Source organism: Perognathus longimembris, chromosome 7 (assembly GCF_023159225.1).
Source record: "Perognathus longimembris pacificus isolate PPM17 chromosome 7, ASM2315922v1, whole genome shotgun sequence".
Lineage (NCBI taxonomy): Eukaryota > Metazoa > Chordata > Mammalia > Rodentia > Heteromyidae > Perognathus > Perognathus longimembris.
The window spans coordinates 76,708,849-76,721,239 of record NC_063167.1 but is presented as its reverse complement, the minus strand read 5'-3'; the positions used below and the strand labels follow the sequence as shown (position 1 = coordinate 76,721,239).

Sequence of the window (12,391 nt, the reverse complement as noted above, 5' to 3'; positions counted from 1 at the left end):
TAATTGCTCATAGTATTTACAAGTGCTATTCTAACTGCTTTGCCTACATCAACACACACACTCTTCCAGTGAGAGTTTTGTTGCTGTCCATTTGTGTGTGTGTGTGTGTGTGTGTGTGTGTGTGTGTGTGTGTGTGTGCCAGTACTGGTACTGGGGTTTGAACTTGGGGCCTGGGCACTCTCTTAGCTTTATGCACTCAAAGATAGCCCTCTACCACTTGAGCTAAAGCTCTACTTCTGGCATTTTGTTGGTTAATTGAAGATAAAAAGTCTCACAGACTTTGCTGGCCAGGCTGACTTCAAACGGTGATTCTCAGATTTCAGCCTCCTGAGTAGCTAGGACTGCAGACATGAGCCACTTGCACCAGGTTCCTCCAGTGAATTTTTATGTTGTTTTATAAACTATGTTCACAAGCCTTCTGTCATGTAAATCGATCCTTCCAATTTAAGAGCTGATTGATGACAGAGCTGTAATGATGGACCGACATAGTGACAGACAGCCCCTGTGGAAAGCACATCAATGGAGAAGGGAGCTGCTCTTCAATGGGACAAGTATTATGAAAGGGAGCTAAAAGGTGAAATGCTATTTTCCTCCAACTTTTCCTCCTCTGATTTCCTACAGCTGACTTCAGCTCAGATAACTTGGATAAGCACAGGGCTGGTTTTAGAAAACTTAACCCCACCATACACAGAAAGTTCAAAAAGGGCCTGTTGTACCACCTGCAGCTGACTTCTTTTCTTCATAGCACTTAGAAACCTCTTATCTGCATAACAGAGTTGAAGTTGATAGAGAATGTAAAAAAAAAAAAATTCCCCGAGGCACAAAACCACTCTTAATGGTGCGTGGGAGCAACAGAGGATTCCTTTCCTGTCTAGATAGCAGATCTAAGCATTTGTGAGCTAGGCTGAAGGAAAAGATTGGGTATGAATTAATTGGCATTAGATCATTTAACCCTCACACAGCCTTTCTTCATCTCTGAATACCTTGATTAAATGAATCACATAATAATGGCAAGAACTCCCTTGGAGACTATCATAAGAGTCACTATTGTAGAAGCAATCTGAGATTCTGGCTTTTAATATCAAAGCACAGACAGTGATTACGGGCATGACTCACCATGGAGGTTTTACATGGCACTCATCAGTTTCAGAGGGCAAGTGTTGGCATGTAGGCAGCGAAGACCATGGGTAAACACCACTTATTGCAGTAGGAGAGTGTTTTTGTCTCACCTGGTTGAATGCTAATAACTTTCTTTTTCTTTTAAAAAAAAAATTCCCAAGTGCCTTTGAAGAATAAGCAATAAGGTGTGCTTATGGAATAAAAACAGCATTATTTTTATATTTCATTTTCCCCTAAAAGCCAAATGGCCTCATAGGAACCAAACTCCTGGCCACTCTGGCTAGTGTCTCTCAATTAGTTCTCAGCATCACGGAAAGTGATGGACAAGGCCATGAAGGTCATAGCAGTATATAGAAAAGGACAGACATTAGGCTCTCCTTAGTGGGCTGAAAATGTGCAGTATTGGAGACTTTACACATTATATGTTTGCTTGGGCCTTAAAATTCACAGAAACTGGGGCTGGGAATATGGCCTAGTGGCAAGAGTGCTTGCCTCGTATACATGAAGCCCTAGGTTCGATTCCCCAGCACCACATATATAGAAAATGGCCAGAAGTGTCACTGTGGCTCAAGTGGCAGAGTGCTAGCCTTGAGCAAAAAGAAGCCAGGGACAGTGTTCAGGCCCTGAATCCAAGCCCAGGACTGGCAAAAAAAAAAAAAAAAAAAAAAAATTCACAGAAGCCCAGGACTGGCAAAAAAAAAAAAATAATTTTTTTTCACAGAAACACACACGCACACGCGCGCGCGCGCACACACACACACACACACACACACACACACACACACACACACACACACCACAAATTCCAGGTAAATGAAGAGTTCGCATCTGACAAGATTAAGCCAATAAGGAGGTAATTATTCCAAATGTAGAAAGGCAAATTCGAAACTAACCAAAGAAACTCGCCCTGACCTTATCTTTTAGAATAGAGCCATTTCTTCATCATTTTATTTCCCAGCTTTTTTTTTTTTTAACCCCAAGTGTCCCCATTTTGAGGAGATAGCAAAACCCAGGAACTGGCTTAGGTGAAATACCTGAATTTCCCTAACAGGAATTTAAATAACTGAGAGAGGAGATGTGAAGATGCTCTGGGGTTCCCTCTTTGATTTTTTTTTTTTTAAATTTACTCTTTTCTCCTAGTCCATGAGTTGGTTTGGCTTTGCAGATTGGGAATGTTTAGTGTGAATGGTTTCTTTCAAATGTGAAGTCAAATATATGGAAGTCTTGATTCTAGCTGTTTTAAGATAAACTAAAGCATAGGCTGGGAATATGGCTCAGTGATAGAACACTAACCTAACATATGCAAGCCCCTGGGTTTGATCCCCAGTACCAGAAAAAAATTTAATAGCCTAAAATAATCCAAAGCTTTTTCTCTACCCAAGTTTATCCATCGGCCAAGTGTTCAAGACTTGCTGTGGGTGACAAGACCTCTCCTGCAGAAAAGCAGTCCTGAGACTGTCACCCAGCTCCTGGACATCCTGCCTGACCTCCTGTGCGGGTACCCAGAGGGAGGAGGCTCTCGTGTGTTCTCCTTCAACTGGTATGAAGACAATAACTACAAAGCCTTCCTGGGGATTGACTCCACGCGGAAAGACCCCATCTATTCCTACGACAAAAGAACAAGTAAGTTCTCGGAGTTCCACCAACAGTCCAGCCACCAGTGTGGGTGAAGAGGACAGGTGGACTCTTGCCTCTGAAATCTGTACTGGGGTTGCTGATCTTGCTGAGTGGCCCTGTGGGGAGGGGAGGGAAAGGGAGGAACTTCTCCAGAAAGTCCACTTGCCCTCATATTGGAGAGCGGGACTCATAAAACATGCTGGATGCATGCCATGGAAAGTGCTGAGCCCACTTGGAAAGGGAACAGAGGAGCCATTTCCCACTGAGCTCACTGCACTGGGGTTAAGTTCTAGAAGAAGAGGAGGGTGATAAACGAGGAGGCAGCCCCAAAGTGCCCCCGTAGACCTCAGGTCGGAAAAGCCCTGGCAAGTCACCAAGGCTGGAGGACAGTTGTATTTTTGTTTGTTTTGTTATAAACACAGAACAGCAAAAATCTGTGAATGTGTGGCTCTGAATTGCATGCCAAATGGCCATTTCCTGGCAGGTCTTTTCTACCTTAAACTTATTTTTTCTGCTCTAGTGAGCCAGAGCAAGTTGGAATGGGGAAGAAATGCAACTGAGCAACTCTCTGGTTAAAAAGCCCAAAGAAACATGCCATAAGGAGCTGTTCTGAGATGGCTACACACCACAGAAAAGACAAACAGCTAAAGGAAATGAAATTATAGAGGCTAGAATTAAGATTGCAAGAGTTTTATCTGGGCTTTCAGTCCCTTCCATCTCAGAATGGCCTGTGTGTCTTGCAATAATCACAGGCAAGCTTCAACCTCCTTCTAGAGCAGAGTAAACTACAAGGGAGCCCCATCCTCTGTTCCTGTGAGGACATTATCAAGCAGGACTGTGGCATCTTGCTACTAAATAGGAGCTTGTCACCGCTGAGGTCCAGCCTAGTAATTTAGGTTATTGTTAAATCCTGCAGCATGGAGTTGAATAAGAATGAGATGTGTGATTTGGAACACTAATAACTATGTTCCAGGATGATCAACAGGGGATCTTCTAAAAATCTATCCTTTCTCTCTGCAGCATCCTTTTGTAACGCATTGATCCAGAGCCTGGAGTCAAACCCTTTAACCAAATTGGCTTGGAGGGCAGTAAAGCCTTTGCTTATGGGAAAAATCCTTTTCACTCCGGACTCCCCTGCAGTGCGAAAGATACTGAAGAATGTAAGAAAGATTCTAGTGGTCTTGTCCCTTAAACATTGGAGCTACCAGGTGAGAGGGAGAAAGACAGCCAGACAGAGACAGAGGGAGTTTGAATCTGCTCTCTTGGCAGTGAGTCCCCTGTTTGTTTTTCTGCTAAAAGGACTCTTGGGTTTCCTCCCCCATCCACAGCCATCATAGGAATGCTGTGCTCCACCGCCCCTGCCCAGCCCTCGCTCCTTCCCTACAGCAGCCTACAATGGGACTTTCTTTCCCACTGCCTGGATTACATCCCTAATAGAAGGGTTCACAGCTCCCTGAATCTTAGCTTCCTGGAACAGACAAAGATAGGAAGGAATAGTGTTTGCTTGCTAAGAGTCCAAATATGGTTATTGTTGTTATTTGTTTGTGTTTTTAATCTTCAAGTAGTTGTACAAAGGAGTTTCAATTCAACTTTAGTTGATGAGTACAATTCATCTTGATCGATGTCATTCCTTCAATCTTTCTCTCCCCTTGCCCATCTACCTCAAACCCCACCCCATACCCTCAAGTTACCTGACTTATTTTTGTAGATGTACATTAACTATTATGGCTGTGTTTTCCCACCATTCCTCTCTCCATCTCTCCATTCATCACACACACACACACACACACACACACACACACCTTGAGCCTCATTCCCCTCTGACAAAACATGTTTCATCTTCCTGGTATTCATTTTGTTTTAAACTTTGAGTTATGTGTTCAAAGGAGTTACACCATTGGAATCTAAATATAGTTTTAATAAGATTCTTAAACAGTAACATCATCAATATTCCATGTACCTCTGAGATATTAGCAACTTTGATTCTGTCATTCTGGGAGGCTGGAAAATGATAGTGTTCTGGGAAATACTAGTACACTGGAAAAATATAAACACTTCTATGAAAAGCCTTTCTCAAATGTTAAGAACTATGACCTGGACGTGAAAGATGGTTAGCACCTCCCCCTCTCTCTCCCTCTTCTTTTAGGCCAATTCAACTTTTGAAGAACTGGAGCGCCTCAGGAAGCTCATCAGATCCTGGGGAGAAGTAGGGCCCCAGATCTGGTACTTCTTTGATAAGAGCACCCAGATAACCATGATCAGAGTAAGAATGGGAGATGGGGTGATAGAGAAAGAGCAGTAAAGTTTCACTTGGACCAGCAGCTTTAGATGGGAAATAATGTTTCTTGGATTGTGGGGGAAGGGGGAGAATCTAAATGCTTTTGTAAAGACCAGTGGTTTCCACACGTTTCTAGACTTTATAAATTCACTTGAAAGTCTCAGATTCCAAAAGAAGTCTTCCCGAAGGACTGGCTCTGTTACAAGATGGTTACCTGGTCTATCTGGTCTCATGTTCATCTTTGAGAAGCCTAGATAGAAGAGTTCTGTTTAGCAAGGATAATTAAGAGAACAAACAACAAAAATCCACCAAAAATGGGGGAGAGCATCTTTAGTATCATTTTATATGCCCCCCCCCCCACCTCTATACCTCCAATATCCCACATTTGTCTTCCCTCTATTCTAGATGCCCCTGTGTTTGGGGGAAATGAGATAAAGATAATAGTGTTGTAATGAAGGAAAAGCCACTAGATTTTGGCGGGGAGACTTAGTGGTTCTACTCCCAGAAACTAAAAATTAGAAATGACCAGGCTGGTCATTTCTAATGAACTGGTAGCACATACCTGTAATACTAGCTACTTAGAAGGCTGAGATTGGAGGATTGTGCTTTGAAGCCAGCCCAGGCAAGAAAGTCCATGAGACTATTCTCTCCAATTAACTACCAAAAAAAGGTTGGAAGTGTAGCTGTGACTCAAGTGATAGAATGCTAGCCTTGAAGCAATAAAGCTCAGGGACAGTGCTCAGGCCCCAAGTTCAAGCCCCAAGGCTGGCATAGATAAAAAGGTAAAACAAAACTAGGAATGGCCTAAGAACCAGACCAAAACTCTTGTGTTATTTCTCACTTTTGTACTGTATTTCTTCTTTCCTAAGGAAACCCTGGGGCACCCAACAGTAAAGGACTTTGTGAATAAACAGCTTGCAGGAGAAGGTGTCACTGCTGAAGCTATTCTAAACTTCCTGTATAAGGGTCCCAGCGAGAGCCCCTCTGATGACATGACCAGCTTTGATTGGAGAGCTATATTTAACATCACTGACCGTTCCCTACGCCTGATTAACCAATACCTGGAGGTAAGGATCAGCAAGCCACCGAGGGCCACCAGGGGCCTCTTGAAGCTAGCTAGCCCCATGGGTGGGGCCAGAAATTCCTCTTAAACAGTCAAGTAGTCTTGTGTTTAAACTTTCATTTTCTCCATTGGGAAAACCAAACAAAACAAGAATTCCTATGGGACTACCTCAGGCCATCTTCTCAAACTGCTCCTCCATACTTAGTTTCCTCACCACACCTCCTTCCTCCATGATTCTTCTCTGGTATCTATCCTAGATGCTTTCCCATCAGGCATTGCTTCAGGGATCATCTGTGGGCAACATCCTGAGGTCTGTGGCTTGCTGGGCAAGCCTATGCTCAGGTTCCACAGGTATATCAGACCACTCAACCCATTCAAAACCAAACGTAGGGCCCCCTTCCTCAGGAAACTTAACCTCCTGCAGTTCCTGTCCTGATTAATGTCATCAGCATTTGCCCAGATTCTTCAGCTAAGAATTTGAGAGTCATCATTAATTTTCTTCACTTCCCATCCACACACAAAAAGCTGTCATTTATTGAGTGATACTTGGCGCCAAACCTTATGTTTCATGCTTTTGCATACATTTGCTTCATTTAATCCTCCAATGACTCCATAAAGTATGCACTGTTATTACTGCCAGTATGTTGATGCAGGAGCCAAGGTTTAAGGAGGTTGAATAAGATCCCATAGCTGTTAGGAGTCACAAACAGAACCCAAGTCTGGGTGTGCCTGAATCAGAGCCAGCCCTGGAGACCTCTCCCTGTGATATCCCCAGCTCTGTCTCCTCTACCTTCTAAATGTCTTCTCAATTCTGTCTCTTTACTTTATGGGCTCTCTGGGGATGAGAAACGTGGCCTTGTCTTCAGCAACTTGTTCTAGCAGCTTCTCCCCTGGCTTCCACTTGCCCATTTCTATACTCATAACTAGAGTTCCATTCCCAATGCACATCTGCTAGCTTCACTCTCATGTTTGAAATCCTAATGACTCCATCCCCAAAGCACTTGGCCGAAGCCTCGGCTGCTGCTGGGGCCTCAGCTGCTGACAGCCCTCAGTGGTCATCCTTACACCAAACATTCCACAGCAAGAGAGAAGGGCATTACACAGTGCATGCAATACTCCCAGAGAGCTCCCCTATTGGACACTCTTCTGGGGTGGGGTGTTCTGACTGGGAGGCCTGCTTACGTGGGGACAGGGTTGAAACACAAAGTTTGTCTCTTAAAGCCTAAAGTTGACTCTCCCTTTCCTTGTTTAGCCTTGTTTTGCAGTGCTGGGGATTAAAACCAGGCCTTGCAAGTGCTGGATCAGTGCTGTAATACTGAGTTACAGTCCCAGCCCTATCCACTCATTCTTTGAGACTCAGCCCTCAAATACTCCTTACTGCTCTCACTTACACTTAATAATTTTCTCCTCTATTCCCTCCCTGACCCACTCCTCATACGGCTCAGACCCTCATCCAAGTTCAGTATCAAGGTGTCCTTTTCTGGCTGAGTAGCTAGACTGCATTTTTTCATCATCCGTCAGTCTTGTTCATTTTCAAAATCTTCACCTCGGCCTCCCTGGCAGATCACACTCACCAGCTGGGCTGGGCGGCCCCCAGGCCATCCAAAAGCATGAGCAGGTAGAAGATGCTCTGGGCAAGAGGAGAGTAGAATAAGCTGAACCTCACAAAGAAGCTGTCCTACCCCGGGCCTCTGTGTAAGAAAAGTAACACATGAGGGAAAAGCCTGGCTTCATATGTCACTAGCTGTTTTTGAAGACTCTCTACAGCCCCAGAGCCAAGAGCATTTCCCCGATCCATGTCGCCTGCTTCCCCAGAACCCTGGAAGTAGTAGCATACAACCCAGCAGGTAGCTTTGCAGAGGAGCCAGGCATTGCAGAAACAGCACCAAAGTTCTGGTAACCACCAAGCAGTTACATCTGCACCATCATATAACTGGCTTCTCCTTCTGTTCATGGTGCCTCTACCAGCTGAGCACATGACCCTTGCCAGGCCCACCCATGTCTTCTTAATACAGGAGTGTGGATGGGGAGGTGTTAGTGGAGGTAAAAGCAATTCCCTTACTCTCACGGAATGTCATTCAGTGGTCCTTACAACGCCGCTTGTGTGTTTGTATCTGTGTTATAGTGAGGTACTATCAAGAATATTCTTTGTTTTTGCTTGACATTTGTATCATGATTTAAAGGTCTTCTTTTCCTAAAGGAATGTTTTTCCAGGTAGCTTGTACTTAACGTGGTACCAAGCACTCAACAGCTACTTAATATATATGTGTCGCTTACGCAGTTTAAAATTCAGCCTCTGGGTTGAGACTTACCTAGGCACAAATCACAGGGATTTGAGCCTCAGTTTGCACATCTGTAGATATGGGCATTATTAGTACTTACCTAATAGGCTTGTTATGAAAATTAAATGAGCTAACTCATTACAAAGCATTGTCCTATTATGCTCAGTGAATATTAACTTTTTTTAATTTTTGCCAGTCCCGGGGCTTGAACTCAGGGCCTGGGTGCTGTCCCTGAGCCTCTTTGTGCTCAAGGCTAGCATTCTACCACTTGAGCCACAGCATCACTTCCAGCTTTTTATGAGTAGTTTATTGGAGATAAGAGTTTCATGGAATTTCCTGCCCAGGCTGGCTTTGAGCCATGATCCTCAGATCTTAGCTTCCCAAGTAACTAGGCATGAGCCCATGCCCAGCTTGAATATTAACTTTTAAATAAAATACAAACAAGCCTCATCTAAATCAGGCTCAGTCATGACGGATATTCTAGGGATCATGAAGCGGCTAGCCAGGTGTGGCCCCAGGGTCTCTGAGCACAGAGACAGTGAGCAACAGTCAGTGGTGTCCCCCAGGGATTCCCATGAAGTCTTTAGGTGAAGGCATAGTATTCTGGGATCTGATCTTGCTTTTGGGGCCGAGGGTAGAGGATAGGAGCCAGGAACTGGAAAGAGCACTTACATAGCAGGGCACATATGCAGCAGTGATGTCACGTGATGCACCCTGGCTTCTCTGCATGTGCACTATGTCTAAGGACATCTGGAGAAGCCTTGAAAATGCCCAGCCTACCCTGAGAATCCCTCCATAGCATCCAGAAACCCTTCCCCATAGCTCTCAAGATCCCTCCAGAACAGGAAGTGTGTGTGTTGCTGCTGAAGGTGATCCAGGTGGCCTGACATTCTCTTTTTCAGTCACAGGACTTGTACAAAAGAGACCTGAACACTTCCTTCTTGGCCAGCCTACATGCCATCACCGTATGCCATCACCACTGCCTATTCTGGAGAGACAGACAGACAGACAGACAGACAGAGACAGAGGCAGAGACAGAGAAGCAGAGTGGGACAGAGATGTAGAGAGTGAATCATTTATAGAAAAGTTATTAAGCAATGAATTCCTTAAAATGAGGATTATGTCACCCAAGTCAGTTGGGACATTGAGCAATAATAGAAACTTGGAGAACGGAGAGCAAATCTCTAGGGTTTTTGCCATTACAGGAAATGAGGGTGATCCAATCTCTTTGCAGGATCACTTCACTCTAAGCCAATGCTTATAGTGTTAGGCAATTGCTTGGGGACAAGAATGCTCTTCTGCTTATCATCTGTGCTTCTTATCATGTCTCCCAGAGAAAGACACTTGCTCCCTCTAGGGTTCCTTTTTCTTGTGCATAGAGTCCTAAGAAACAATATGGGAGATTCCTTAGGTTGTTGAGGACAAACTGAAAGAAAGGAAAAGTTGGGCACCAGTGCCTCACTCACACCTGTAATCCTAGCTACTCAAGAGGTGGCAATCAGAGAATTGTGGCTGAAAGCTAGCCCAGGCAGACAAATCCATGAGACTCTTATCCAGTTAGCCATCAAAAAGCTAGAAGTAGAGCCGTGGCTCAGGTGGTGGAGCACCAACTTGGAGCAAGTGCCCAGGTTCTGAGCTCAAGCCCCAGTAATAATGGCAGAGAGAGAGAGAGAGAGAGAGAGAGAGAGAGAGAGAGAGAGAGAGAGAGAGAGAGAGAGAGAAGAGAAGAGAAAAGAGAGGAAAGTGGAGGGGGGGAGAGAAGAGGAGAGGAGAGAGGCAGGAGTGAGAGAACATAGAGAGAAAGGAAAGAGGAGAGGGAGGAAAGAGAAGAGAAAGAGAAAGAGAGATCACTTAGCATATTCACACCATTTACTACCAGACATGTGAGTAAATGCATGTGGGACAGACCCTTGGGTTCCTTATCAGTCAGGCAGGGGTGATAGGAGCTCATCATATGATCAGCTCAAAGCCTGCTGAGCTCAAGAGTGGGGACAGACATTCTGTCAACTGTAGCTCTGAACCGTGGGTCAAGTGAAGAATGTTGAAAAACTATATAAACATTAAGCAGGGATTGCAAAGCTACTCTTTATATTAGCCTTTGTGAACTGGCTTAGTGTCGGGGCCACATCTGGCCATTCCTGAAGCCACAGGAAGATGACGGCTCCTAGGGACCATAACTGATTGGCTCTAGGACTTTTCTTAGCCTCAGACCAACTCCCCAGTAAGGAAGGGGCTTTTATATCTTATTCATTTCATATCTAGCTCTATCTTTTTTCGATCCTCTGACCTTAGCAGAGTAAAAACCCTCTTGATTAGAAGGTAGACAGTAGACTAAGAAAGGGGATGAGGTGCTAGCTGGGGGACCTCACATCGCTCACCTGTGGGGAGAATGTTTCCATATGCCTTTCCTTCACTCTCGAAACCCAAGGGGACTGAGAACAAACGAAGCCTCAAGAGATAAATACCTTTTTGTTCAAATATCTTAAACTCATATTTGTACATTTATATTCAGATCTAATGTGTCTCTATTCACATATTCTGCTTCTGGAGAAAAGCACAATTAGAAAAATTAAATTATTCTTCTTACAACTCTGGTTAAAACAAGTATACATACCCCTCCCCCTTGATCGATTTCTTTGTTTAACCAAAGATTAGACCTCACACAGATAAAATAGTGTTTAGTTTTCACAGTGGATTTTAATGTCATAGTATATTTAAATGTCAGGTCTTAAATTTCACATCAGGAAGAAGAATTCAGCCAGACTTTAATATGAAAATACCTCTGATCAAGGCATGAAATTGTACTTTAATAACAACTACCTGGAAAAAAACATGCATTTATTAACTCATTTTCCTTGGCTATTCACACAGCTAATATGTGTACATAACTCTTTATTATCTGCATGGTGATTATCTTGTGGAATTATCAGTAGCCAAATTCTTTTGACTACTTTTCCTCCACACCTTGCCAACTTCTGGCCCTATGCCACCACAACTCAATCAGAATGTTCTCAGAGAATGTATTTTCAGGCTAGTCTAAGAATAAAAAATAACAAACTCCTAGGATAGGAAGATAAGGTTTTTGTAGTTAGATGTGTAGATGTCTGCTGATTATTGCTCCTTTGCTTTCTTCTGTCAATTGCCTCGTTCTAGAAATGCACTGAGTAGCTAGGGAGACATTGGGGGCCCGTTTGGCAGAGTGTAAAAGTATACACTATGACAGCAATATTATCTCAAGGGCCATGAAGTAGACACTAAGCAACTCACAGACAATGGCTCTGTCTTACACCACTTCAGCCCCTCAGAACTGGGCCAAGGAAGGAAGATGCACTCAGAGGGTAGGCTGGGGTCATGGGTGGAGGAAAGAGACATGAATTCTGCTGTGAATCAGGACTATGTTAAATGCTTTTACATGTCATTTCATGCAACACTCCCATCTACCCGCTAGGCATAATTGCAGTCATTATATAGAATTAAAAAACAGATCCTCCCCAGCACATGTCTGTAATCTTAGTTAGCTGGGAGGTGGAGCTTGGGAGAATCAAGGTTCAAGGCCAGCACAGGCAAAAACTTAGCAAGACTCTGTCTCAAGGAACAAAAATCTGGATGTGGTGGCATAGTTTGTAATTCTAGCTAGGTGATGAGCATAAAATAGGAGGATCACAGTCTGGGCCAGCCTAAGCAAGAAAAATAAGATTATATCGGAAAACTAACCAAAGCAAAACAGACTGGGGTGTGGCTCAAGTGGTAGGGCACCTGGAGAGGAAGCACAAGGCCCTGAGTTCAAATGCCAGTACTGCCATACACACCCGCAAAACACACAGGAATACACAAACAAAAGTTATAGAACCTTGAAGAGACTTGTTAGCCAATGGACACAGAAGGTACATGGGAGATCCAAAATTCTGAATCTGTCCAAATCTGATGAAGACCTTCTTTTTGTAATAGGCAAGGCACATTAATTGGACAAATAACATAATGAACCCAATGAAGGCAGCAGTTATTTTGTAGTATTCAAGATAGGAGCCATTC

The 12,391-nt window shown here is 43.8% G+C and overlaps 1 protein-coding gene across 1 annotated transcript in view; it reads left to right on the top strand.

The window, feature by feature from the left end:
- Abca4 (ATP binding cassette subfamily A member 4) overlaps positions 1–12,391 on the top strand; it is a 126,975-nt gene that overhangs the window by 33,498 nt on the left and 81,086 nt on the right. The window contains exons 8-11 of the mRNA XM_048352161.1: positions 2,502–2,742; positions 3,757–3,896; positions 4,883–4,999; positions 5,884–6,081. Of these exons, the coding sequence (XP_048208118.1) occupies positions 2,502–2,742; positions 3,757–3,896; positions 4,883–4,999; positions 5,884–6,081 (696 nt within the window). The remainder of the gene's footprint in view (positions 1–2,501; positions 2,743–3,756; positions 3,897–4,882; positions 5,000–5,883; positions 6,082–12,391) is intronic.